Below are 27,831 nucleotides of genomic sequence, written 5' to 3' on the forward strand. Positions count from 1 at the left end.
AGCAAATGATACCTCCTATGGTACTTGTGTGTGACCATCACCTTTGGATCTTCTGAGAATATTACTGTCTAGGCATGCCATCTCTAGAGGTTCTGATTTAGCAGAATTTGGGGTAGGCCCTCGTCTCTGTATTCAAAAAAACAACCCATTATACAGAAGATTCTGATGCACAGTTGGGGCTTAGAACCACCCTCCCAAGTTAAGAGAATGCCTACTACCACTGCAGATTTGGCTTGGAAAGCTCCCACCAGCCCTCTGGTCCTCATAGCCAACAGGGCCTTCTGGACTCACTGACCTTGAGGCCTGAGTTCTTGCGCATCCGGAGCCGACCCATCCACATGTCCGTGAGCAACATCTGGCTGCATGTGTGTGCGATGAAGTCACGGTGCTTGGCAGCTACCGCGAGCTGCAGGCATGTGGCATTGCTCCAGTTCTTCAGCTCATACGTCAGCAGTTTCATGGCCAGCTGCTCATCCTGCTTGTAGGACTGGTCCAGGAGCTCCACGGCCAGCTGGCCAAAGTCCCTGAATGAGAGAATGTGAGGAACTGTCTTTTGGCCATCTTGGAGACTTAGATGATGAAAGTGGGGACCCACTGGCCAAGCCACAAAGGGTGGTCGCTGAGTGGTCTAGTTGTTCCTTATGGGGTCTAGTCTGTTCATTCATTCATTCAGCCAACACCCAACACCCACTGTGTGCCAGATACCATGTTTAGAACTGGGGGTGTAAGTCAAATGAAGCACAATCCCTGCACTCAAGGCCCCCAGTTCAAGGCATATGGATGCGGAAGGCAGACCCAAAACTCAGAGTGCAGTATGTCTTCTTAAGTGTGACAGACCTCAGTTCCGAACTGGTCCTTGTCAACCACAAGTGTGTGATCTTGGACAGGTTACTTAAATTCTCTGAGTCTCATTTTCTTCAGGTGTAAAGTATGCATCATAAGGGACCTACCTCTTGAGGCAGTTGAGAGGGTGAAATGAAATCTATGTATCTGTATGTACCTCTGTATCTAGCACTGTGCACTGTAAATGTTAACTGTTTGTGTCCACCCTCTGTGTGCACCATTGGGTTGATTCTGTCTCCCCTTGAAGTACTGGATAGCTCAAAAAACCTGTATCTGGGGACCACCTTCGCTTCTCTTCCCCTGACCACGCCATTTGCTAGGCTGTCCAACCTGGAGTTGTGGTTCAGCTCCTGGGAGATGTCATCGACCATGTCGTTCTCAGAAGCCTCGTGGGCCATGGCTTTGCAGAGCTTACAGGCCACCAAGGCCTTGGCCATGGCCTCCTCGCCGTGCTGCCAGAAGAACAGGGCCATCTTCTGCCGCTTCATCAGGACGGCCCACACCATCAGCTCATGAAAAGGAAAAGGGAAGTGGTTGATCTCAGGGTCATCCAAGTCAATGTCCACCTCTTCCTCACGCTTCTTGGTTGTCTTTCGTCCTCGCCTCAAGGGAACATCATCCTGTAATTTTAGGGAAAAAACATAGAGATGGAGTTAGAAATGAATCCATTCAATTCAGTAAATAGTTCTTGGATGTCTACTACTGGCCCAGCTCTGGGATAGATACAGAAAAAATGAACTATCTTTTCCTAGCTTCTATTCTAAAAGAACTCACAAGCCCCTGCATGCCTAACTTTAAAACAAGTTATAATAAATGCATAAGCACAGTCCTATGGGAACATGTCAGTGTTATACTTTAATTTTAGAACAGTATTTTTTAATGGGCTTTTTTTTTTTTACCTTTTGTCCATTCTTTTCCTCTACAAGTAGGGTTAGTTGTACCTCATGATGGACAGCACTACCCTTTCTGCTGAAAGGACAAGGACATCCTATACTTGAACTTGGATATATGATAATAACCACATGAACAGAAGATGGGAGGCAGATAATCTATCTTGAGTTTCTGAATACGTCATTAGATGCATTTGTGAAGAATTTCTGGTCTTTGGATCTGTTGCCATTTGTAAGCACCCATGAATAGATTTCACTTACTGGAATTTATATGCTTTCTTGGTTTTCAAGTCAGTACTTCAAATAGGATTTATTTTTTTGTTTGCAATGCTAATATAACCCCATGATAGAATTTTCAAAGCTACTGTGACCTGCCCCCTCGACACTGGAAAAAATTTCACCTCCTTATTTTAGAAACATGTACTAAGCCCTACCACTGGAATGAACTTATATATATATTTTGAAATGTTTAATAAAGAGAATAAACAATTGACACTAATAATTTGAGCAAACACTTACCTCCATTCCCAGCAGTTTCAAGGCTTTGGGCTGTTAAAAAAATGTTATGCACAAAGTTAGATCTTTCTTTATAGAGGTAAGAAAAGAATCCTAATGTATCTTAAACAGGTAATGGAACAAATCTATTGTACCATACAGCATTTATTCATTTCACTAAATAAAATACCACAGGGGAAACTCTTTATAGAAATTCTAAAAGAATTAGGGATTTAGTGATTTTGGTGAATTACAGAAAATTAGGAAACTGGAGAGGCATAATGAGATTGCCCAAGGGTAGAGCCTGCAGGTTTATAATCTCTTTTGTGGACCAAGATTTCTTCCATCATCCTAAAACCATCCCGCTAGGCCGACCTCTCCATGACATCAAGCACTTGAGTGAACAATGAGACATTCAGTCAAACCATGAGATGTTTCCCAAACCTCTGAAAGACCTCTATTATCTGGAGACTTGGGATATTATTCAGAAATACTATATGTTGAGATGCTTCATGCTGGCTATCTCTCTTTGCTGCTGTCCAGTAGAGCAGGGTGAGTGGGACCAGAGGGGCATGTGCGGACGGCAAAAGGCACTCAATGGCATGGAAAGTGTAAGCACACACAGTAGCACCACTGGTGACGCTGGGGATGTGCAAAACAGGCACAGACCAAGACGGAAGAGAAGGCAACTCAGCAAATTATAGAACAAGATGGAACTCATATAGATAAAAAGCTTTGGGGGGGGTCCTCAATAATTTTTAAAGGTATAAATAGATCCCAAGACCAAAAACCTTGAAAACTGATGAGGTAGATAATAAGATTATTTGAATATAATTACTATTCTCTGACCATTAAGGTTCACTTTTTTTAAATGAGAAAAATTACTTTTTTAATATACAAAATGACTTATTTAGAAGTTGAGCATGTCATCTCAATTCATAGCATGTAGAAAAGCTAAAAAAGGTTCACTTTCAATGCCAGTTTCTGGTTTGAATTGGATCTAGTGAGGAAAAGAAAGAAGTGTAACACCCAGTATATTCCTTTTTTTCTTTCTTCTTTTTTAAACAGATTTGATGGCAGAAGGAAGAAGAGGCAGGGCAACTGCCTTGTCATCTGATCTCCCCCTTGGAGATGACAAAGTAGCCACACTCCAAATCTACTGCACACTAGTCCTCCCCGGAGTCCAGGAAATGGAATTTGCTGCCAGCCTCACCCTCTTGGGTCCAAAGAGATTGTGGTAGAGCGTCCGGAAGCGCTTGCGCGTGTAGTTGCAGCGATAAGCCCCTCCCATCAGGTACTCGATCACCAGGCCAATGTCTATCAGGCTGATTCTGTAGTCTGGGGGCAGGTTCCCCTATCAGGGAAGAACGGAACAAACAGACACATCCAAAAGACAGCGTGGTTTACTAGGGATTCTATTCCATGTGTTTTGTAACTATTTTAGAGTAAAATAATAATAATAATTAAAAAAGAAACATATGAATGTATTATTATTCTGGTTAATCAATTCACCTTAAAATAGATCCAACCGAAACCTGGATATTCTCGCTTGGAAAGAAGACATAAGTTAAATAAGAAGATGCAGTAATCGTCGGCAATAACAGAAAATCAAAATATTTATTCAAGTCTTCAGCTGGGGAGAAAAAAACACCAGTGTAGCAGAAAGAAACACAAGGCTAGACATGGCAAATTCTACCACTCCCAGCCACTAGGAACTATGTTCCCCAGATACTCCCCCTGGACCCCCTCGCTGCTCTGCCTCTGACCCAGGCCTGTTACTGTCCTCTTGCTGATCATTTATTTCTTCACACTCACTAAATGAAGACTCCTTCCAGAAGATGATTGTGATTACCAGGGACTGCATCAGGTGAAATATGCTGAGAGCTCAAATATCGTTTATACAAAACTTCTATTAAACTTTTAAAAATTGGCACCTTTTTAATAAAAGGAGATCAGGATGGATGTCATGACAAAGCCCTTTATGAACATCCCCTGTGTTTAAAGAGAAAGAGGGGTGAAATAAGAGAAGTTTTATCAACGGAATGTTTATTTTCTCAGAATTAAAGAGGTTTTTCATATTTTCTTTCAGAGAATAGTGCTTCTTAAGGACCTAGAGCTATGGTATAAGTTTAATGTTGTACATATAGATGCAAAAACAAGAGTTTTTATTATTATCTGCTCATTACTGGTTTCTACTTCAAAAGGGAGCTCTATAGGGTCTGAGGAAAATCCTTGTTTTGTTAGGTCCAGGAAGAATTAGTTGTGTTTGTGGGAAATTCTGAGCTCACAGTGAGTTCCAAAGGGTACAACTGATCAAGTCTCACTGTCTGGTTTAGTTCCCTGATGCAGAAGTGTGCTCTATACCATGAATGGCAGGGGTACCACACCGTGTTGGAAGCCTGGCACACTGCATTCTTAGATACATTATGGAGGGGCCTGAGGGCTTTGTCCACTTTGGGGTTTGTCTTTAATGGAGGATCCATCCAGGATGCTGTGTGAGATTCCTGCCACTTCACAGAAGTGGCTCATAACAGTGGTGGTTTTCCAACTTTGTGGCATCTGAACCATCTGAGGAACTTGGTGACAATGCAAAGGTCTGGACCCTATCCTGCTTCGAGTAGAAGACTCTATGCACTTTGTGAGCTGTCCAGGTGATTCTGAGGTCTACTAAATAAAGTTCAGGTGGGATTACACAGCAGAATTGGGAAATTCATAGTGTATGAAGGTAATCATTATCACTAGGAAATTAGCTTATGTAGTTTTATTAACTGAAGGTAGGTTTTCAGTTATCCTTATCAGCTTTCCTGTGGTCAACAGCAATCACTTGAAAGGGCTTCAGGATTACAGGTGGCCCACTGTATCCTGCTATCAAACCTATAACTTCATATTTTTAATTGTTTTATTTATCTTTGTATTCCCAATGCCTGGTGTATGGTAGGCATTCAAGATTTTTTTTTTTTTTTTGGTTAAAAATGTGAATAAGTAAAACACTGAAATTAATCAATGTATTTGGGATCAAGTCTCAGTTTGGGGTTCTTCAGTATTATGTTCTCAGTAACAACTAACTAGTTACAGTTTATGAGTCACTCCTGGGTGGGAAAGCCCCAGCTATCCTCAGGTTATCAAGAAAGACCAATTGTCTGACTTCTTTAAAAGGGAACTTAGAGATTTATTTTAAGGTAGTAACTTTTTATGTATTGTCCTTTCCATAAACATTAAACTGAATCTAAAAATATTACCTGTGCCACACTTCTTCTCCATTATTTTGGGCAGGTTAACAAGACTGCACTTTCTGTATTGTCTGGCTCTTACGGGACGGTTAGGCAAGGCTATTATTTCAAGAGTAGAAGAGCCCCAGAGCTTCTCTGGGCACATCTGGGTCAGCCTCATCTCCTGTGCATTTTGCTCCTACACGGATGACCTCCAGAGGAGGCTCACCCCATCTGTGCTATTTTCCTTGGCACTGTGAAGCTGGCAGGGGAAAGAGCACTGGCTGCGAGTCAGTTGCTCTGGACTCTGTCCATCCTTCACAAATCATCCACTTTCCCTCAAGGCCTCAGTTTTCTTCCCTGTAAAAGGGGCTGAACTCCATGCCCTTTATGGCCTGTAATGCTCAAGTACCAGGTTTCAGAAAAATCCCCAAAAGGTTTATTGTGATGCTACTGAACAACAATCATAGTGGGTCTATGAATTTGTGCCTATTTTTAGTCTTGTAACGATTTTCCAAATTTAAAACGTGGGTAATAGTGAGCCTAACACCTGTATATTTCCTTTTGAGGAACCTATGTGTGAACATCAGTTTGAATTCTAACAAGAAGAACCAATATTGCCTGAAGACCAATATTGAATGGCAATATTTATGCTTTTGAGGTCTCTGTAAGAGTGGGTTGTCAGGAAAGTGATAATAGTAAAATTCAAAATAAACAAAAATTTTAGAGGGGCAACACTTTTTGCAAATGTTCAGCAAACATTGGCAACATTGTTTTGCAAAATTTTATGGAAATTCATAAAGGGCTGATAGGCTTACATACTACCAAAGAAGGTGCTGGAATCTTCTTTTCCTAGAAATTTCTTATATAAAGCTTGATTATTTTGGAGTGATTTTTGTATGATCTGGTCTGAAGTAGGAGAAAAGATTCTGTGACCATTCTGGGTTACTGAGCTTTGAGTGACGGCCTGAAAGGAACTGGCCTGATTTCTGTTTGACTACAACGGGGGCAATGGTCACCTAACACAAGGCAATGAGGGTTCTCTCTCTGTACTTCAATTCATGCTCCGAAAACAGGCAATGTGGACATAGTTACTTATAAGGTCCTGTCTGTTTCTAAAGGTCCAGTTGTTTGATCACTACCTGGAAGGCTGCTCTTATTTCTATGCTGCCAGGTCCCTGGGCAAAGACCCCTGTCCAGAGCTTCCAGAGTTGATGCAGTTTCTAATAATCTGCTGGAATTTGGTTAGTAGAGATGGAGGCTTAGAGAAAAGGGAGGGTAAAGGGTTAGACAGGGATGGGCTTGTGCTCATAACATCCACCTCCTTCAAAAAAAAGCAGAGAAAAATGCCCCCTCATATTCCACAGGTAATGTCCAAAAACCTCTGGAGGAGTCTTCCTTTGCTTGGCTCCTTTTCGAACAGGAAGTCAATATACTGGAGTAATATTCATTCTGCCTGCTGTTTCTGTTATTCCCTGCTCCCATTTTTTGGTAATTACTTTGGTAACTGGTAAAGTCTGAACACTTATTTCCCATTTCATGCCTTAACAACACATAGCAAGCCACAGGATTCAAATAATTTGATCCACAGAGTAAAATAGAGAGGCTTGGATCCATGGGTAGGTAAATTTTACAACTTGAAAACATTGTCTCCTTTTTTTCATGCCATGAGATACTACTCTGAGGCTAAATTTTAATCCATGCCATGCCTAAGGATGTCTTTTAATTAAAAGAATAACTTAAATTCACTTATTAGATCTGCTCTTCTAAATGCACTCTGTTTTTCAGATGTCAGCTCATGATATCACTATCAGATTTCAGCTGTTTAGGAAACTTTTTTTTTTTTTCTTTGAAACTCATAACAAGCCTTCAAAGAATACTGTTTCCTTCTGATGTATGCAAGGTATAAAATGATAGCTGGTTGTCAGATTTACCAAGGGAGAGTGGGGAAAAGACCAACCTGGTGAAAATTCATGGGAAAAGAGGACATTCCCTCAGTGTTTGGCATGGCAGTAGACTGGGCAACCAATCTTTTAATAATTAAGAATGCTTTTGCAAATTTGCATGAATTTAGCAGATGGAGTTATGAAAATGTCCTTTCTTTACCCAAAGTGTGTCCGAAATGCTTTTTCTTTAAAATTCGGCAAAGCTCTGGGTCTTGATTCCCATATAAATGAATTTTAAGTTATAATAATTTCACCACTACTCTTACATAATACTCAAATATCACCCTTCTTTGGTGGGGAAGGATAATTGAGGCAATCTAAAGAATTAGTACATTTAATTTAAGAAAGAAAAACTACTACTTTAAAACATACAGAGGCACAAATTGAGCAGACAGTTAGCTACTAAAATGGCAAGTTAGATTTCATGGAAAAGCGGACAGACTCAGGCCACTCTGGTTTAATATGAGAGCATTGGTACATCCAATGGATTTATGCACGAGAAAGGTTCAGGGAACTGGGTTGGGTGATATTTTAAATTTCTGATTGATACTAACTCTACCTCATTGCTCCTAGATTTCTCCCTTGATATAAATAATTTAAGATTTTGAAACTAGCTTGGGAGTAATTCTCCACGTTCAGTTCTGTTGGTTTCAAAGGATAGTTGGACTTGGAGATATGCTGGTTAACTTAACGATGGTCTGATAATTCCTAAATGCATTCTCTGGGTTCATAAGAGTTATTTACATTTTATTTTACAGACATATTATCAAACACTACGTTTAACGTCCCGAACTGTGTTTCTAATTTTTGAACAGCATTCATTTCATACTAGGGCTTATCACTTACTGATTAACTTTTGTCATAGATTAAATCAATTAATATGTACATAAAGTCCTATAATCATAAAGCACAAAGCACATGCTAATTATTATGTTCCTTAATTTTGAAAACTGTTTAAACTGCCCAAGATTTTCTTAGCATTTTAAACCTAGTTTTTGTAGATTTTGTATATCTTACTGGCATAAATTGATGGAAGTCATCTGGAACCATCTGAGGAAGATGTTTACCAATATTAATTTCTCTCTCATTCACTTCTTAAAAAAACACAAACAAAAAAACCTAATTTTTAGCTACTTTCATCCATAAAACATAGACACTTACAGCTCCTTTGGCTACCATTGTTATTCTTTCTTGCTCTCCAATAGTCAGACACTCACCTTTATCACAGAAATAAATGGAGTCTGCATTTCCTGCCCCTATTTCTTCCCAAGGGAAGAAGCTAAACATAGGCTTTTGTTTCTCCCAACCATATTGGCAGTCTCTTTTCTCAAGAAAAAGGATAAATTTTTCCTAAGCCATTTCAGTACTATCCTGAGTGATTTCTTATTTTTTTCCTGTTACTAAATTAGTAAGTAAATGAATCCTTATATAACTATATTCTTGCTCTGGTATTTGGATCACACTTGAAAGAAAAATAAAACTGCTCCTAACTGATAGTCCTCCCAAATTCTTACCATCCTGTCCTTTCCTGTTAGTCTATATTATTTTTGAGGTATACCTTTAGCTAAGAAGTTAAAGAAAACCCTACCTTAAAAATACTCTACATGCCTTCCACTAAATGTAAGCAAATGTAAGAGGCAGCTAATGGAACTTCAGAAAAAAGAAAATGATATGCAAAGCAAAGTCCTACGAGGAAGAGAACCTATTAGGAGGGATTTCAATCATTTATATTCATTAAAATCTAACTGCAAAAATCTCTTTGAAAATCAGGCAAGACATTGAGAAACTTGGTGATGGAGGTAGATGAGTGACTTTATATGAAGGCTTGGCCTGCCCAGTGGCTGGGACTAAGGGAAAAGGCACACAGCTGTCTCTTCAGAAAGCCTCATAATTCCTTCAGTGACACAGACTAGATTAAGGTGAGGGGGATATTTTACTTATTATTTTAGAAAAACTCAAAACATTTTGAGTTTTGAACATGAGCAACAAGTATCTTGGCAAAGAATACACGCTGGGTGTGTACATCTAATCTTCTGAGATACTTCTGTTTAGTTTCCAGGCAATTTTATGCCAAGATAAATTAAACAAAATAGGAAGACTTGAGGAAAAGAGAAATGGGTTTGTTGAGGGCAGGTATGTTTATGGCTTGAAATGAGGCAGACCATGGAAAGGTGAGATCTTGGTAAAATATACAGATGGCATAGCACCTATTTCCCTTGCTTTGAAAGAACTACAGGCTTCACTCACTCACACGGATGAGAAATTTTTCAGTAAGGTTGTGCAGAGATGGGAGTAAAGTTCCCAAGGGCCTACAGAAGGAGGTTTTTTAGTACTCTTTACTCATTATCAGCAAAGGTCCAGCTGGTTAATAGGTACATTATAATCAGTCCCAGGGCCTTTGATTGGCCTTTCGAAGGAAAAATTAGTAAGTGGCTACAGGACACCTAAAGGGTAGTTCTAGCCTATGACTTCCTATGAGATGAAGGAATGGCACTCTACTTTTTACCTCACTTTGTAGCTTTCTCCGAGTATGTCCTATGGACTTTGGCAAAGAATTGCTACCAACTGGTAGGTGGTATGTGTGTGCGTGTGTACGTGTGTATGTGGTAGGGGAAGTGCCACCATTTATTTTATCCTTTGGTGTTAAAACATCACTTTCTGGGAACCCTGCCAAGGGTTCAGAACTGAAGCTACCTCAGAAAGAGATTGTATGGGGCAGAACAAGCACTTGGTTAAGATTAAATGTAACCTCCCTGTGCCTCATTTTTCTTATCTATAAATGGGAATAACACTATATAGTAAAAAAAAATAAAATAATAACTCTACTTCATATATTTGTTGTGAAGATGAAATGAGCTAAGACACATAGGATTAGTGTCACATACCTTGTCATCACTAAATCCTAGGTACCATTACTTATGATTATGATTATTAAAGGATTTGAGTTCTAAATCTAGCTCCTTACTAACCACTCAATACAGTTCTCACCTCCTTGTGTTTCAACCTCCTCATTTTTAAATTGGGCATGAATCTACTAGATCCAAACCAACTGGCTTTTTCCCCCATCAAATTTGATGATGTGAAAAAATATATTGGAGAAAATAAAGTGTTAGCAGAATGGAATGTATATATATGTTGTAGTCTCTGTTTCTCTAAGACTTTTTGAGCTACACTTACTATATGCTCTGTGTCATGCTAGACGTGGCAGTGATACACTGTATCAGGAGCTAGTAAATAAATATACCTTTCATGGTCAGTTGGATAGCATGGAAACGAGTTCCCCAAATAGTGAGGAGCACATGGAAAAATACAGGTAATGGCATAAATCCACACGGCATGGGGGGAAAGCCTAGGGTTCCACTATCCGAAAGCATTATGTCCAATGAAAGCATCTAAAACCATGGAGACTGGCGATAAAACCGCAGCTGCATCATAAGCAGAGATGTCAAAGTTAAAAGACATACACGCACACTGTGTCCTGAAATGAGGGGGTCTGGCAGGGACAGGAATACTCTGGCAGCTCATGCAAAACAGGCACTTTCTAATCACAGGAAGCAGTCAAGACAGGGCCTCCGACCTACAGTCGAGAGGGTTCTTACCTTTTTGACATCCCTGACCAAGTGGTACAATGTGTTTGAGGGCCCATGTCTCTGAAAACAATAAAGAAGAATCAAATGGTTTTGCTAGTCAGGGGCTCTCATTGGCAAGGCAACAAGGATCTGGAAGGAAGGGTTCTGGCTGGCGGAGGGGAAGTTCATTAAGATGAACCTTGTTCTAGTTGCTCAGTTGTACCTGTCTTTTCTAAACAAATACAGTGGCAGGTTTTTGGATTGTGGCTCCTCAAGAAAAACCACTTGAGGTTCTAGATTCAAACTTTGCAAAGGAGGCCATCAACTCTGTTGACAGCTGGGCCAAAACATCATTCAAGAGGCTAGTTGTGCAGCAGGGGGAGACAAAAGGGCCAGTTTACTGCATTAGAACTACAATTTGGCACACTGCCAATCGCAACTTGTTTATTACCCATAATGAATGAGAAACTGGCTAAAGCAGGGTTTGGCAGACTTTTTCTGTAAATAGCCAGATGGTTAATATCTTAGACTTTGTGGGCCATACAGTCTTCATCGCAACTGTTCAACTCTGCCATTGTGCAAAAGATCCTTACCTTTGCTTAAGGTAAGAATAAAGTGAAGTGGTTTGCCATTCTCTTGTCTTTCAGGAATAGGAATATCAGATGAAACACAGGATGCCTAGTTAAATCTGAGTTCCAGACAGCCAATGAATAACTTCTTTTTTTGTTTTAATTTTCATTCATTTTATTAATTCTTAATGTTGAACTTTTTTTTTGTCATATTGATGGCCTTTTTTTTTTTTTAATCTGTTTTTATTTTTGGCTGTGTTGGGTCTTTGTTGCTGTGTGCAGGCTTTCTCTAGTTTCAGCGAGCGGGGGCTTCTCTTGTTGCAGAGCACGGGCTCTAGGCGCACCGGCTTCAGTACTTGTGGCACGCAGGTTCTAGAGCGCAGGCTCAGTAATTGTGGTGCACGGGCTTAGTTGCTCCGCGGCATGTGGGATCTTCCCGGGCCAGGGATCGAACCCCTGTCCCCCGCATTGGCAGGCGGATTCTTAACCACTGCACCACCAGGGAAGCCCTGATGGCCTATTTTGTATTTCTTTTTAGTATTCATGTATTTTTTATGTATCAAATTAAAAGTTTTAAATGTAACTATATCTCTTAATCTTTTGATTTACAGCTTCTTTTGTTTTTATGTTTCCTCATCTTTTTTAAATTGAGGTATAATTGACATATTTTAGTTCCAGGTGTACAACATAGTGATTCGATATTTGTATATATGGCAAAATGATCATTACAATAAGTCTATTTAATATCTGTCACCATACATAGTTCCTAGATTTTTTTCTTGTTATAAGGACCTTAAAGATCTACTCTCTTAGCAACTTTCAAATATGCAATACAATATTATTAGCTATAGTCACTGTACTGTATATTACATCCTCATGACATTTATTTTATAAATAAATTTGGAATTTTGTACATTTTGACCAATAACAATGAATAATTTTGAGTATAAGTATGTCTTGTGCAATATTTGAGACATACTAAAAATTATTTGCTCTTTATCTGAAATTCAAACCTAACTGGGAATTCTGTATTTTTGTTTGCTAAATCTGGTGACCGTATTGGAAGATCCTGAACAGTGATGGCAAATCCTTAAGCACTGCTGGAACAAATTCAAGTATTCAAGACAATCCCTGTGTACCGCCTCAACCACTGGCCCCTTCAGGCAGACATACTCATCAGAACTCTTTTTCCACTGAGGGATGCAGTATTGTGTCGGGATTAAACATGCAAACTCTGGAGTCAGAATGCCTGGCTCCAAACCTGACCCTGCTGCTTACCAGCTATGACCATGGGCAAGCTGCTTAACCGTGACTCAGTCTTATTATCTATAAAATGAGGATAATACTACCACTTATCTGGTAGGGCTGTTGTGAGGATTAAATGATGAAATGTTTATAAAACTATTAAAATAGTGCTTAGAAAATGTTAGCTATTCTTATCACTGAGGCCATTCACTGTTCCATAATCCTTTTCAAGAGAGTACTCTAGGGAATGTTGATTAGACTTGACTGGAGTGATGAAATCTATTGGCCTTTCTTGATCTATAACTTTCCTACTTACTTCTTTCCAATCATTGGAATAAATCACTCTACTCCCTTGATTCTCTAATTTATATGAAGGTCATTCAACTCTGTGTTTTCATTTATTTATTTTACTGAAAACCCCATTATTATTTTTTCCCCAGTTTTATTGAGATAAAATTGACATGTAACATTGTGTAAGTTTAAGGTGTACAATGTGATGATTTGATGCTCGTATATATTGTGAAATGTCTACCATAATAAGGTTAGTTAACATATCCTTCACCTCACTTAATAATCATTTTGTTGTTGTTATGGTGAGAACATTAAAGCTCTGATCTCATAGTAACTTGCAAGTATACAATATAGTACTGTTAACTACAGTCACAATGCTGTACATTAGATCCCTGAAACATATTCATCTTATAACTGAAAGTTTGTATCCTTTGGCCAACATCTCCCCATTTCCCCTGCCCCTCGGCCCCAAATTTTTGGAGGAACCTCCATATTGTTTCCTATATTTTGTTCCCTTGTCTAATATTAGTTAACTGTATATGCATGAGTTTATTGCTGGGCTCTTGATTCTGTTCCATTGGTCTATGTGTCTGTTTTTATGCTGATACCATACTATTTCGATTACTGTATCTTTGTGATATAGTTTGAAATCAAGAAGTGTGATGTCTCCACCTTTGTTCTTCTTTCTCATGACTTCTTTGGTTATTCAGGGTCTTTTGTGGTTCCATGCAAATTGTAGGAATGTTTTTTTCTATTTCTGTGAAAAATGCCATCAGAATTGCATTGAATCTATAGATGGTTTTGGGTAGCATGAACATTTTAACAATATTAACACTTCCAGTTCATGAACATGAGATATCTTTCCATTTATTTGTGCCTTCTTCAATTTCTTTTATCAATGTCATAGTTTTTGATATATGATCAAAGATCTTTCACTTCTTTGAAAGATCTTTTAAGATCTCAAAGATCTTTTAAGTTTATTCCTAAGTATTTTATTGTTTTTGGTGCTGTTGTAAATGAAATTGTTTTCTTTATTTCTTTTTCAGATAATTCATTGTTAGCATACATAAATGCAATTGATTTTTGTATGTTGCCTCTGTATACTGAAACTTACTGAATTTATTAGTTCTAATAGATTTTTTGGTGGAGTCTTTAGGATTTTCTGTATACAAGATGCTGTTATCAGCAAACAGAGACAATTTTCTTTCTTCCTTTTCAATTTGGATAAAAAATTTTTATTTCTTTTCCTCCTTTTTTTTTGGCCTAATTTCTCTGGCTACGACTTCCAGTACCATGTTGAATAGGAGTGGTAAGAGTGGGCACAATTTTCTTGTTCCTGATCTCAGAGGGAAAGCTTTCAATCTTTCACCATTGAGTATGACGTTAGCTGTGGGTTTGTCATATATGGCCTTTATTACATTGAGGTGTGTTACTGTTATACTCAATTTGTTGAGAGTTTTTACCGTGAAAGGATGTTGAATTTTGTTAAATATATTTTCTGCATCCACTGAGATGATCATATGATTTTTGTCTTTCATTCTATTAATGTGATGTATCACATTTATTAATTTGCATATGTTGAACCATCCTTGCATCTAGGAAGACTCCCACTTGATCATGGTATACCATCTTTTTAATGTGCTTCAATTTGGTTTGCTAGTATTTTGTTGAGAATTTTTGCATCTATATTCATCAGGAATATTGACCTGTAGTTTTCTTTTCTTGCAGTGTCCTTATCTGGCTTTGCTATTATGGTAATGCTGGCCTCCTAAAATAAGTTTGGGAACATTCTCTCCTCTTCAATTTTTTTTGAAGAATTGGAAAAGAATTGGAGTTAATTCTTTAAATGTTTGGTAGAATTCACCTGTGAAGCCATCTGGTCCTGGGCTTTTCTTTGTTGGGAGGTTTTTGATTCCTGATTCAATCTCCTTACTTGCTATTGGTCCACATGCAGCCTTGGCTGATGGAGTGTACTCATGTAGCTGCAGGGTCTTGCAGTTCTAGGGTCTTGCATTTCCACAGCAGTGGCGGTGTGTGTCAGGCCAGCAGTGTACAGGTGCACAGCCAGAGGTGCTAGCTTTCAGAGTGTGCACAGCAGTGGAGGTCAGCCATGGGGGTCTAGGCTGGGTTCTTGCAATCGTGTAGCCACAGAGGCCTGGGCTGGCTGCTGGTGTGGACCCCAGGCACCAGCAGGGGTGAGGGGAGAGGGAGTGGTGAGGGGCTTGGGTGACTGGTGTCTATGAATGCAAATATCTGTAGAGCAAAAGCCAGTGAAATCTGCAGGGGTCTGTGGCAGCTGTGCTGGTTATTGGTTTCTTCACTGGTGAAAAATGCCGGGGTCCTCTGCAGAGCAGGTCTCTGGGAACCATGGTTACTCAGCCTTCAGCCTGGCTGATACTGTGCTCCTAGCTATCACAGTATGTCTCAGCTTTGCAGGTCTCTGGGTGGGGTGAAACCAAAGTGTGTCCTTTGTGCAGTGCCCTGAAAGGCTCACTGGCTCTCTCTTTTCCAGTGAGGGGAACTATTTCTAGCTGAGGAGCTTCCTCTTGGCACAGAGCTGTGCTGGCCTCAGGGGACAGGGTGATACAGACACAATGAAGCTGTTCTTCCTCTCCTTTTTGTGTGGTTATTTTCAGATATTTTTTGTTCCACTGTTTTGCTGAAGTTTCTTAATTGAACTCTTGAGCTCTCCTAGAGCTGTCTTTGTCTGTGGATAGCTGTCTAATTGTTGATCTTTGTTGGGGGGGCGGATAGAGGCTGGGTCTCCCACTCTGCCATTCTGGCGTATTGTTACTGAAAGTCTTAGTATGTGGAACTGAGAAAAATCTGCAGAGAAAACAGAAACGTGGGGTCATTCCGCTAACTTGTTTTCTACTTCCAGCAGTGGGAATGTTACAGAGCCAGGGTGGCACCAGCTAATACCTATCACTGGCTGGGGACAGGTCAACAAGCTCCATCTCATTAGTGCTGTGGGTGGTGGGACAAAGAGGCACTGTGACAAATGAGGGGAAAAACAGTCTCTGAGAAAGAAGCTTTGGTTCAGTACTGGCTTCTGTCTTTACTTAGAAATTTTGTGATGTTGAATAAGCCAATTCTCTTCTTGGCCTCAGTTTCCTCATCTGTAAAATGGGGAAAACAATACCTACTCTTTAAACTTCATTGTATTTTAGTGAGTATCAGCTCAGAGCTGATGTACTTAACTCACTGGATACTCTCAACAACTTCATAAACAGTAGGTTTTCTTTTGATTACTTCTTGGTATCCCTAGTGAATGAATTAACAAATCATTATAAAACAAAACAAAACAAATCTTTCTGGGTAACTCCAAACGAGAGGTTTTTACATTTTATCCTATTATAGTGGAATGAATGAACTTCATAGCTCTGAGGATAACAAGATGGTGCAGGATAGTTAATCGGCCTCCTTTGATGCTTGGAGTTATATCAATCCTCCTCTGCTGATTGCCTCAAACACCCTCTGGGCTTACAGAATAAAGTGTGTTCTAATTTCCAGAGCCATATGCTTTTGTGTAAGAACCTGAGAACATTAACTTTTGGTGATCATGTAACTTTCTGCTTCTTAGATGCTGACAACTGAGCAGTTAAAACAAGTGGATTCTTGGTGACTTGGTGTTTGTTGTCTATACAGGTCTAAGGGAGCATTTGTGGAAAATGATCCATGCATTTGGAGGGGAGGGCAGGGACTCACAGATATGTGGGGGGCAGGAGAAGGTAAAACAAACAAACAAAAAAAGTAGAGAAAATAAAATGTGCCTTAGCTTGGTCCTACCGTATTGTACAATTCCTCTAGTCTGGAGATGGTGAGAAAACGGTGCATGCTTACTCCATTCTCTATGAGCAATTTCACAAAATCCACTCTGTCCAGAACTAGGGCATCCAACATGGCTTGCTCCAGAGACCCCACCTGCAAATCAAGTCAGAGTTAGTCTGACCCAGGGTCTAAGGATGTAGTTCTCTGGCATTCTCCTGAATAGTTTAGAAATGGATGCCTTTGACATCTGGTAAACCTTCAGCACCTCCAAGAACATGCTAGCAAGAGTTTCCCAACCCCACTTTTAGGACAGTCACACTCTCTCCTGTGTTTTGGGGCTTGTCTTTGCAAACAGAACACAAGGATCTCTAGTTCCAAAAGCTATTTCTTCCTTGAATCTCTTTTTTTGTTCTAGATTCTGAGAAGGTGCACGGGTTTAAAAGGCTTTCCCTCTTCCAACTCTCTGACCAAACTTCTACAAAACCAGTGAAGTTCCAAAGTGAGTACTTTACTGTCTTCATTGTCATCTTCCTTAGGCTCTAAATTGGACTCCTGGCTGACCTGAGAGGAGGGATCCTAGTAAACAGACCAGAAAGAAGGCTGCTCTTTTTTTTTTAAGTTAAGTGATACTACCTTGTCTCCACCTCGCCCATTTCTACACGGAGGCCCAATAACTATTTAGGTCATTTGGTCTGTTTACTAGGGTTTTATTTAATTTCTTTCACAAAAATTTCCCAGTGTCCAGACTCCTTGACAAATCTTTCCACACTAGCAATTCATTTGCACTAAATGAAGCCAGGGTTTCAATCCTAGGCAGAAGCTCTCTGGGGCAGAGGAAGGGTTAAAAAAGACCTGTACCTGAAGGTGTGTCCTGCAGTGATTCCAGGCACAGAAATCAAATCCCAGACTGTTGGCTGCCTCCTGGGCATACAAGCATACACTACCCAATGGCCAATTTCCAAGTTTTTATTTTTGGTAGAGCCAGTTGACGGAAACAAACCAAGAACAGTTATATAAAGCTTTGGTTGCCTCTGTATTGTTCTTGGGTTCAGGGAGGACCTGTGCTCAGCCTCCAGGACCAGATGGCACCGGCACGTGGAAGCCTGCTAATTCTGTATCCTAAGGTGCGACCCAGCCCCACACCAGCATGGGGTGCCACCACATGGCAGCAGAAACCTCCGGGACAACCAGAAACAAACTGCTAACTCTGCTCCTTCTTTAGTTTTAATTAACACAATTTTGTCTTATATATATTTTTTCAGGCATATAAAAGAAATGGCATTAGTTGCAGCTAAACATTGCTATCAAAGGCCACTCAGAGAGATGGAAATGTTTGGAACATTTGGAGCTGTGCTTTGTCATATCTTCCACCAGATGACAGTGTTTTCCTAAATATAAGAAAGGGAGCTGAGAATGAGGGCAGTTACAAAGGAACGTTTCTACCCTAAAGAAAAAGCAGCGCTTTCCCGAGCCGCTCTCAGAGTTTCCTTAAACAAATACCCTTGCCCAAGCAAGTGGGCTTTTCAGGGGTGACGACATATACTCTACCGGCCACTGTTGCCCATAAATAAAGATCTGGCTGCGGGCGATGTCGACTCTGTTCCAGGCTAAAGCTAAGCTCAGTTGGTCTGGGGCCGAGGCATTGGCTCCTGTGTGTAGATAAGTAGGAGAGAAGAATGAGAGAGAGAAAACAGCACTCAGTTATTATACCAAGAAGACCCACTCCATCGCTCTCCCATCCACCCCCTCTTCCTGGAGAGCAGACTTGGCTGTACAGCAGGGGTTCTCATACTTGGCCCTATTGCCATTTTGAGCAGGATAATTATCATGTCCTATATATTGTAGAATATTTAGCAGCATCTCAGGACCCAGTAGATGCCAATAGCACCTCCCCCACCAAGCCATGACAATCAAAAATATCTCCAGACATTGCCAAACGCCCCCAGGAGTGAAGGGAGACAATATTAACCCGACTGCTGCTCTACAGCTCTGCTAGTCAAGGTGTGGTTCACAGGGCAGCAGCAGCAGCATCACCTGGGCACTTATTAGAAAGGCAGGATCCCAGGCCCCACCCCAGACCTACTAAATCAGAATCTGTATTTCAACAAGATCCCAGGTGATTCCTATACATGTTGAAGTTTGAGAAGCCTGCTCTACAACACATTTTGTTTCTGCTGGCCAATCACTGGTTTCAAGGCATCATTTGAATTATATATTGCATGGTGATGGTGCCCTTGTCAAGAAAGTGAGCCAGGGGGCTTCCCTGGTGGTGCAGTGGTTGAGAATCTGCCTACCAATGCAGGGGACACGGGTTCGGGCCCTGGTCTGGGAAGATCCCACACGCCGCGGAGCAACTAGGCCCGTGAGCCACAACTACTGAGGCTGCGCGTCTGGAGCCTGTGCTCCGCAACAAGAGAGGCCGCGATAGTGAGAGGCCCGCACACCACGATGAGGAGTGGCCCTGCTTGCCGCAACTAGAGAAAGCCCTCGCACAGAAACGAAGACCCAACACAGTCATAAATTAATTAATTAATTAATTAATTAATTAAAAAAAAAAAAGAAAGTGAGCCAGCTTTAACACTCTATTGAAAAAGAGTTAAGAAGATCTTTTAAGAGAAAGGCAAACAAATGGCTGAGGTTTACTTCGATTTGTGAGTAGAAACCACTGAACAATTTTTCAGTTTCCCATTATTCTCCAGACTCTGTCGCTAGATCTGCACTGTCTACGTGTGGCTATTTAAATCTAAACTAATTAAAATTAAATTAAAACTTTAATTCCTCACTCATAGTAGCCACATTTCAAGTGCTCAATAGTCGCACGTGACTGGTGGCCTTTGAATTGGACAGTGCAAGTACAGAACAGTTCCATCAACACAGAGACAGTTTACTGGGACAGAGCTGGTCTAAATCAATGTATCCTGTCCATAAATGCAACCTGCCAAGCAGCGGGATGTGAGATTGAGAATGAAGAGAAAAATGGGCTACAGTCAGAGGATCTGAGTCTGCCATTTCACTGCTGTGTGGCACTGGACCTCTCTAAGCCACTGTTTTATCATCTGTAAAATGGGGACAATAAAAGTTATCCTGTTTACCCAGCTGAGATGTGAGACTGAAATGGGATTATATAAATGAACTCACACGTGAACAGGGTTATTTCAATTCATCAATATCCTTGGTGTACTGAGCAAGAGACATCCCTAAATATTTGCCAGACTTCATGCTGCTGGATGTCCCACCACCAGGGGAGCAGGATAAAGAGAGGACACTCTTTCCTGCATCAGATGTTTTCGAATGGCAAAGTATTAGGCACATCCACATGTTATCATATGTAATGTCTCAAATAATCCTGGGAATTTGGTCTTACTGTCTCCATTTGACAGACGATACTGAGGTCCAGAGAGGTTAAAGATCAAACAGCTACTAACAGAGGGTAAACAGAATAAGCATTCATTATGTCAGAGGTGAGATTCAGACTCAGAGAGTTTTCCCTTCATTTTGTCCCTGCTGATTCTGATGTTTGTGAAGGAAGGAGGGACAGAAAATGCTGATGCTGCCCATTCCTCTGGGTTCTTCATCAGTGGAAGCCCAAAGCAAGGAGCTGGGGATATGGCTGCTGTATCAGTGATTCCCAATCTCTGCTGTACATTAGAATCACCTGGGAAGCTTTTAAAATATCCCGGTGCCCAGGTTGCACCTCAAACCAATTGTATCACGGTGCCTTGGGTGGCAAGCCAGGCGCAGATAGTTTTTAAGATCTCCAGGTGTTTTCGATGTGCCAGCAGAGTTTGGGGACCACTGTGCCACATGTTTCTTTCCTCTGCTTACCCTTACCTCTTCTCTCTGGGCTTTGAGATAATGATGTGAACAATTAGGTAAGTGAAGTGTTCTCTAGATGACCCCTTCTCAAATTTGAGCATGCATAAGAATAATCTGGAGAGCTTTTTAAAACACAGATTCTTGGGCCCCACCTCCAAAGATTCTGATTCAGTACATCTGGGGTGGGACCTGAGTTTCTGTATTTCTAACAAGCTCCCAGGTAGTGCTGAGGCTGATGATCTAGGGCCACCCTTTGAATAACAAGGCCCTAGAGAGCTGTGGTGCTATGTTCCCTTCATAGGTCAAAGAGCATTTCTGATTCTGGTGTCCAGATATTGATGGGTTCAGTATAAACCACATACCTGTAGTAAATTAATTAGGAATTAAATTAATTGGAATGATAAATATTAATTCAGTTTACATAGGGATTTTTCCATTAAGAAAAGTATTTCTTGTCTCCTCAGACAACAGCAGGGACTGCAAGCTCATACCAGGGTAACTGACATACATAAATGATAAATAGGAACGTGTCAGAATGTACTGTCAACATTTTGAAGGAGAATGAAAAGTGAAGGCTCACTGGAGTTGCATTTGGAAAGGTAGCACTTTATGCTAACTTCCAGCTAAGGAAGCTTAGCTGCCCTATTGGTCCTTGCATTACCTTGCTGTAATGGTTTAATCATTCCCTTTGCCATTTGTATGCCACAAATTTGTATGTCACCCAAGTCAATAGTAGCCACACAAATCTGAACAAGAACACATAGCAGAAAGCAGTCATTGAGGTCAATGTGAACTGCCTGAATGTAATTAGGTAAGTGTCAAATGAAAGCACGAAACTGATGAGTCTTGACTTTTCAAAAATTGAAAATATATCACTCAAGATTGGTGCTGGGTGACAGTTCGAATCAGTGGTTCTCAACTAGGGTAACCAACCATCCTAGTTTGCCTGGTATAGTCACAGTGTTAGCAGTGAAATTTCTGAATCCTGGGAGACCCCTCAGTCCTGCACAAACCTGGATGGCTGGTCACCCTATTCTCAACTGTGGTGGAACATTGAAATTTCCTGGAAAATTTAAAATATACTCATGCCTGGGATGTATCCTCAGAGACTCTGATTTAACTGGTCCTGAGCACTGCAGTTTTAAAAGTTTCTTAACAGCTTTTAAGAACTAGAGATTCTTAACAGCTTTTAAGAACTAGAGGTTCTTAACCTCATTTACACATTAGAATTGTGAAGACAAGGTTAAGAACCCCGAGTCTAGATATTATATGGTCATTCATTCACTCATTTATTTATTTATGTATACATTCAAAGATATTGACCTCATGCCTTCTCATATGGCAGGCACTATGACAGTATGAAGACCAAGGTGAATAAGACAAAATCCTTTGTCTTTTGAGAGCTTACATTCTAGAGAAGGAGAGAGGTCTGTAATTAAATACACTATTTCATGCAATCATTCATTTATTTGCTCAATAGATATTTATTGAATACCTTCGGTGCCAGGAACTGTTTTAGCACTGAATGTCTGGTGGTGAACAAGATAGCTAAGGTCACTCTTCACATAGCTTACTACTTACTTCTACTAGTGGAGGAGTGGCACTCAGAAAATAAATGAATAAATGAATTAATAAACAGTATACTTTCAGAACGTGTAAGTGCTATGAAGGAGCAGTGTCATTCCCAGGATATATGGGACCTGTGTCTATATAAAAAATTTGAGTCATTCCAAATCAAAGTGGCAGCAACATTCTGGCAACCCATTTCATATGATCCCAGGACAAAAGTATTGTGCCAGTCAGCTGGAGTGATCTGCTGGCCAGGCTGCCCTCCTGAAACCAAGGCTGGACATGGAGCCACTGGATAACCTCATAGCACAAGTCTGGGAATACTTTGGGGCATCTGGTTGATCCCGTGTGGGAAACAGAAGTTTCAAAAATGCCCTGAAGTATTGAAATGGGTCTGGGGTCTATGCAGGTCCTGGTGTCAGCTCAGTCCCTGCCCTCCCCAGCATATGGTACTACAGCCCTAGCTGGTGTGGGATCCCAGGTGGCCATGGAGAAGGCCCTTGAAAGCAAAGGTCTAAGGATGGTACTGATAATGATCAGGGTGGTGGAGCTGCTCTGTTAAAATGAGTGAACAGGAGACCCACCCCCCCCCGAGAGAAACACTTGAACCGAGATCTAAATGATTAGAAAAAGCCATCGTGTGAAGAAGTGGGGGGAAAACATTCTGGGAAGAGGAAACATCAAGTGCAAAGGTCCTGACGTAGAAATGAAAACAAGTAGGTATAAGACATTAAAATATGGTTTTATTATTTCCTCTTTCTGCAGGTAATCTTCCCTGCATAAGTAATGGCCACACTTGGTTTTATGGGATTAGTTCACTAGACAAATGAGAGGAAGAAAAGTGTTCTAGCAAAGAGAATCATATATGCAAAGATTGGGGAGTTAAATAACTCAGTGAATTTGGAAAATTCATGGGAAGATATTGAAGATTCAGTGCTTGGGGTATAGTGTGAGTTAGAAGCAGAGAGAGATGAAGCTAGAATAGAAAGACTTATAAATGATATGGAAGAGTTTTGTTTTTTCCTGAAGTCATGAGGAAACCACTGGAGGACTCTGTCTCAGAAACAACGCAGTCAGATTTATGACTTAGGAAAATCACTAGAGCAGTGTGAAGGATGGATTGGAAGAGCAGTGGACTGGAGAAGCAGTTAGGAAAGTTCTGCAGCATTCTAGGAAAGGGAAAATGAGCACCTGAAGAAGCAGCTTGGATGGAGAAAGCAAAGTTGATAGCCTTGGGTGAGATTTAAAGTGGGGAGCAAGAGAGAAAGAGAAGTCAAATGTGATCCCCTGTCTCCAGCTTGGGAACCCAACTGAGATTGGCAATGCAAGATAAAACAAGCATTTGGGGACAGAAAAATTTCATTCTTTAAGATGTTGAGCTTAAATGCCTGTGGTATGTCCAGGTGGGAATGACCAGAGGCCACTAGATATTGAGGTCTGGGGCAGGGGAGGGGTCAGGCCTGGAGATACAGATTTGGGAAACATTAGCATGAAGGTGACAAGAAGAAGAGAGCAGAAGATGGGTAAGTGAAAAACCAATACTTAAAAAGTATGAAAGCAAAGCAAATCTTTAGAAAGAAAGCACACACACACACAAAAACAGAGAGATAGGAAGAGAACTGGAGATCATGGTGTCCTAAACTATGGAAAGAGAGGTTCTCAAGAAAGAGGGTATGGTCAATAGGGCAAATTCTGCAAAAAGAGCAAGTGAAAAGACTGGTCTTCCTTCTTCACAACTCTTCTCATTACTGAGCACCAGCTTATGCATCTATTAGTTTATTACTTATTTCCTTCACCAGAATGTAAACTGCAAGAGGTCAGGGACTGAGTCTTCTTTATTCACTGTTGTATTCTTAGAGTCCAAAACAGTGCTTGGCACATAATAGGTGTTTAATAACTATTTGTTGAATGAATAAATGAACCCAAAAGTGTGCACTGGATTTGGCAATTAAGAAGTCCTTGATGAAAACAGTGTGTGTACTGTCAGCAGAGTACGGGAATGGAAGCATGTCTCCTAACTCTTCCCTCAAGGAAAGTGTGATCTAATAAGAATGGAGGTGGAATGGAATAAAAGGAGAGATATGACAAGTATACAAATCACTGTATCAAAGAACAAAGTGGTAAGTTCTGTAGAAGCTATACACATAAGTCTAGAGCACTTCCTGTCAGTTAAGTCAGAGCAACTTTAAGGAGGAAGTAGAATTTTCTGAGAGATGGGGAAGGATGAGGGAGACTTGAACAAATGGAGTTTGTGGTAGGCTGAGTGATGCCCCCATCTCTCAAAGATGTCAATGTCCTGATCCTGGGAACCAGTGAAGCTGTTACTTTATATGGCAGAAAAATTTTGTTGCTGTAATTAAGATTTTGAAATGGGGAGATTGTCCTGGATTACCTGATGGGCCAAATGCAATGTAATCACAAGAGTCCTTAGAAGAGGAACATAGGGGGATCAAAGTAGTAGCAGGACATGTGAAAATGAAAGCAACAGGGTGGACTGATGCAAGGTAAGAGCCAGAAGTCAAGGAATGTAGGCAGCCTCTGGAAGCTGAAAACGGCAAGGACATGATTCTCCTCTGAAGCCTCTAGAAGGAATATAACCCTGCTAACACCTTAATTTTAGACTTCTGGTCTCCAGAATTATGAGTAAATTTTTGTTATTTTAAGCCACTAAGTTTGTGGTAATTTGTTATGGTACCAATTCTCAAACTTTAATGTGCATATCATTTACCTGGGGATCTTGTTTAAATGGTGATTCTGATTCAGTTGGTCTGGGGTGGGCTCCTAATCATGTTTCTCTAGACAGCAAGCATTAATTAGTTTTCTATTGCAATCATGATAAAATTAAGTGCATGTACCCTTTCTCCCTTTCCTCCACCATTCAATTTTAGAATATAAGATTGTATTTTTAGTGTTTTACTCTGTGCTGTCAAATATGTTTATATTTCTTTTACTAATACTTGAATTGTGTCTTAAATTATGTTCCTTAGGCAAAAGGCATAGATATAATAATGGGCAAAAAGCCTACCAACTTTACCTTCACCCTTTTTCCTCCTGTTAATTTTTGTTGTTGTTATGTAAATGGCAAGTAACATTTACATTCTGTTCTGTTACTCAAATTCCCATTTTTATTTTAAATCTTAGTTCTATTAGATTCTAGTATCAATGCTCACAATTAGTGATTTTACCAACGAAGCATCTCTTGGTTGGTAGCTTGAATTCTCCAATAGTTTTTTTCAAGAGGAACTTAAGGGAACAATACTGCCAGAGTTCTCGACTGTTTTAAACTGTTTTGTTTCGCTTTTTCAGTAGTCATTGTAGCTGAATGACATTGGTTCAGTATAAAATCTGTTCCTCAATGGACTCCTGGCATTGAATGTTACTGTAAGAAGGTCTGAGGCCAGCTTGATTTTCACCTCATAAAAGACTTGATTACTTTTCCTGGTGGCCCAAAGTATCTTTTATTTTTCTTTGACGTTCAGTAACTTTACTAGGATTTTAAGTGTGGGTGTTGAGGATTCTGAATCCATTTTTTTCCTAGCATAACGTGGCCCTTTCAATATCCAGGTCAAAGTTTTAAAAAATTTGAATAAAAATTCTTAAATTATATTTTTAAATTATGTAATTATATTTCAAAATATTTGCTCTGATCCGTTATTTTGGTTGTCTTCTTTGGAGTCACCAAGTATGTTTATGTTGGATCTCTTTTCTATCTTCTATAAATATAACTTCTCTTTAATCCCAATTAACTCTGTTTCATTTCATTTTTGTTTATTTTCCTCATTTCTACTCTTTGTGTCCTGCGCTGGGTTTTTCACAATGTGTATTTGATCTTGTACCATTTTCCATTTCTTCTGCAATTCTGTGATAATTTTATTTTTTCCCCCTTTACTTTATTCCTGAGTGCTATTCACATTTTATCTCCTCTTGCTGCCTCACCTACTCTTACCTGAACTTTGGTATTCCAACTCTGAAGTATTTCTTCATAGGTAAGTGCTTCATTGAGATTTAATTTTTTTAAAGTTCATGGTAAAGTATTTACTCATAATGTTCATCTGTTCCCTGGAAACATTTTTATAGAGTATTAGTCTTCTGTGAATACATTTTGCTCTTTTGTTATTTTTTTCTTAGAATAAATCTGTGTGCTAATTCCTTTTTTATTTTTTACCATTTAGTGAGTTGGGTTATAATGGGCCCAGGGTAGCATTCCAGGCTAGTTATTACTCACAGCTGGAAGGTTTTCTTCCCAGCTACCATGAAGGAAAACTCTCTCCTGCAAACATGGCTTATCTGAATAATTCCATATGTGGCTCACCTCCTCTACTTATATGTACTAAGTCAGGAACAGGAGGGTCTCCTGCCACCATCCAACTCCCTCTTGTTCTTGCACATGCTGTTCCAGACAAAGGAGAGAACTTTGTACCTTAGGGTGTTCCTCACATCTAGGAATTACATTTTTGTTGGTGCTTTCTGAGGACTGTCACTGCTGGTTTCTCTCTCCTCAGCTTTCACCCTTTCCTCCTACAGATGTCCCACATATACAAATATTTTGGAATTTTTCCTAGTTTACCAAAAATGGAGTTTGCTTGCTGTTGTCTTCCTTTTTCATTATTGATTTTTGAAGCTTTCTAGGAAGAGAAAGATACATTTATGTTGCCATGTCTATACTGGAAATCCTGAAGGATTTTGTAGGTAGAAGAGTGTTTTGATCAGATCTTTGCACTAGTAGTATTCCTCTAACTGAAGCATAGAAGATGGATAGGAATATGTTCAACAAGAAGCAGGAAGATCCCTTAAGAGGCCACTGCAATAATTCAGATCAAAAGTCCTGAAGGTCTAATGATGCTGAGCAAGGAGGGAAAAGAAGGGATAGACATAAAGGAAATTATGGTGGTAAAAATGCCCAGAATTAGCAAGAATTTGCTCGAACAAAGGGAGGAAGAACTTGATGAAGGCTCTGAACCTTGACAGCCAAAAGGATGGCTGTTATATGAACATAAATGGCAGAAATCAGCTTTTTGGGCAAAGAATTTATTTTCATTTATTTATATTTATTTTTATGATAATTAATTTGATTGAATTTGACTACCAAGGGAGTTATCCAGTAGGCAATTAGAAAAGGGAGCAGGGAGGGAAGCTAGGGTTGGAGGTGAGTCTGGAGGTTATTCATGCAGATGTGCTGTTTAAAGTTATGGTACTTTTAAAGTTTGACAGAGGCAGAGTGAAGAAGTAAGAGAGTTTAATGAAAGAAACAAAGGAGTAGTCAGAAAGGCAGAATATTCAGTATCTCTGACACCAATGAAAAATAAAAATAATTGCCATCATACATACAATTACATGCTAGGCATTTTACATGTATTATCTCATTTAATGCTCACAAAGATCTGTACAGTGAATATCTTTATCCCCAGTTTGCAGATCAGAAAACGGAGGCTCAAAAATTTTGTGAGTAGAATATGTAGCTAAGCTTTTTGAGATTTTCAGAACTATAGTACTTACTTTCTAAGGAATTAAGTGGGCTCCTGGAAGTTGTAAAAAAATGAGAAAGCAGAAAATGGCTGTCTTCCCCATATAAAGAACTTTAGAAAACATCTTGTCAACATGTAGCTTCATGTCATGAA

At 40.0% G+C, this 27,831-nt stretch overlaps 1 protein-coding gene across 15 annotated transcripts in view; it reads right to left on the bottom strand.

Moving 5' to 3' along the window:
* TRPM3 (transient receptor potential cation channel subfamily M member 3) overlaps window positions 1-27,831 on the bottom strand; it is a gene marked incomplete at its 3' end in the record, with an annotated part of 933,308 nt that overhangs the window by 84,078 nt on the left and 821,399 nt on the right. For 6 of the 15 annotated variants that reach the window (XM_082401351.1, XM_082401347.1, XM_082401338.1 and 3 more), the window contains 8 exons: window positions 18,377-18,477; window positions 16,847-16,981; window positions 10,983-11,033; window positions 3,741-3,776; window positions 3,442-3,582; window positions 2,253-2,282; window positions 1,174-1,463; window positions 296-524 (listed from right to left, as the gene is read on the bottom strand). In XM_082401351.1, coding sequence (XP_082257477.1) covers window positions 296-524; window positions 1,174-1,463; window positions 2,253-2,282; window positions 3,442-3,582; window positions 3,741-3,776; window positions 10,983-11,033; window positions 16,847-16,981; window positions 18,377-18,477 — 1,013 coding nt within the window. Of the gene's footprint in view, window positions 1-295; window positions 525-1,173; window positions 1,464-2,252; window positions 2,283-3,441; window positions 3,583-3,740; window positions 3,777-10,982; window positions 11,034-14,921; window positions 15,686-16,846; window positions 16,982-18,376; window positions 18,478-27,831 lie in introns of those variants that run through there. The other 9 variants (XM_082401350.1, XM_082401346.1, XM_082401352.1 and 6 more) reach the window with 6 other exon arrangements.

Source organism: Balaenoptera borealis (genome assembly GCF_965194805.1).
Source record: "Balaenoptera borealis genome assembly, chromosome: 8".
Lineage (NCBI taxonomy): Eukaryota > Metazoa > Chordata > Mammalia > Artiodactyla > Balaenopteridae > Balaenoptera > Balaenoptera borealis.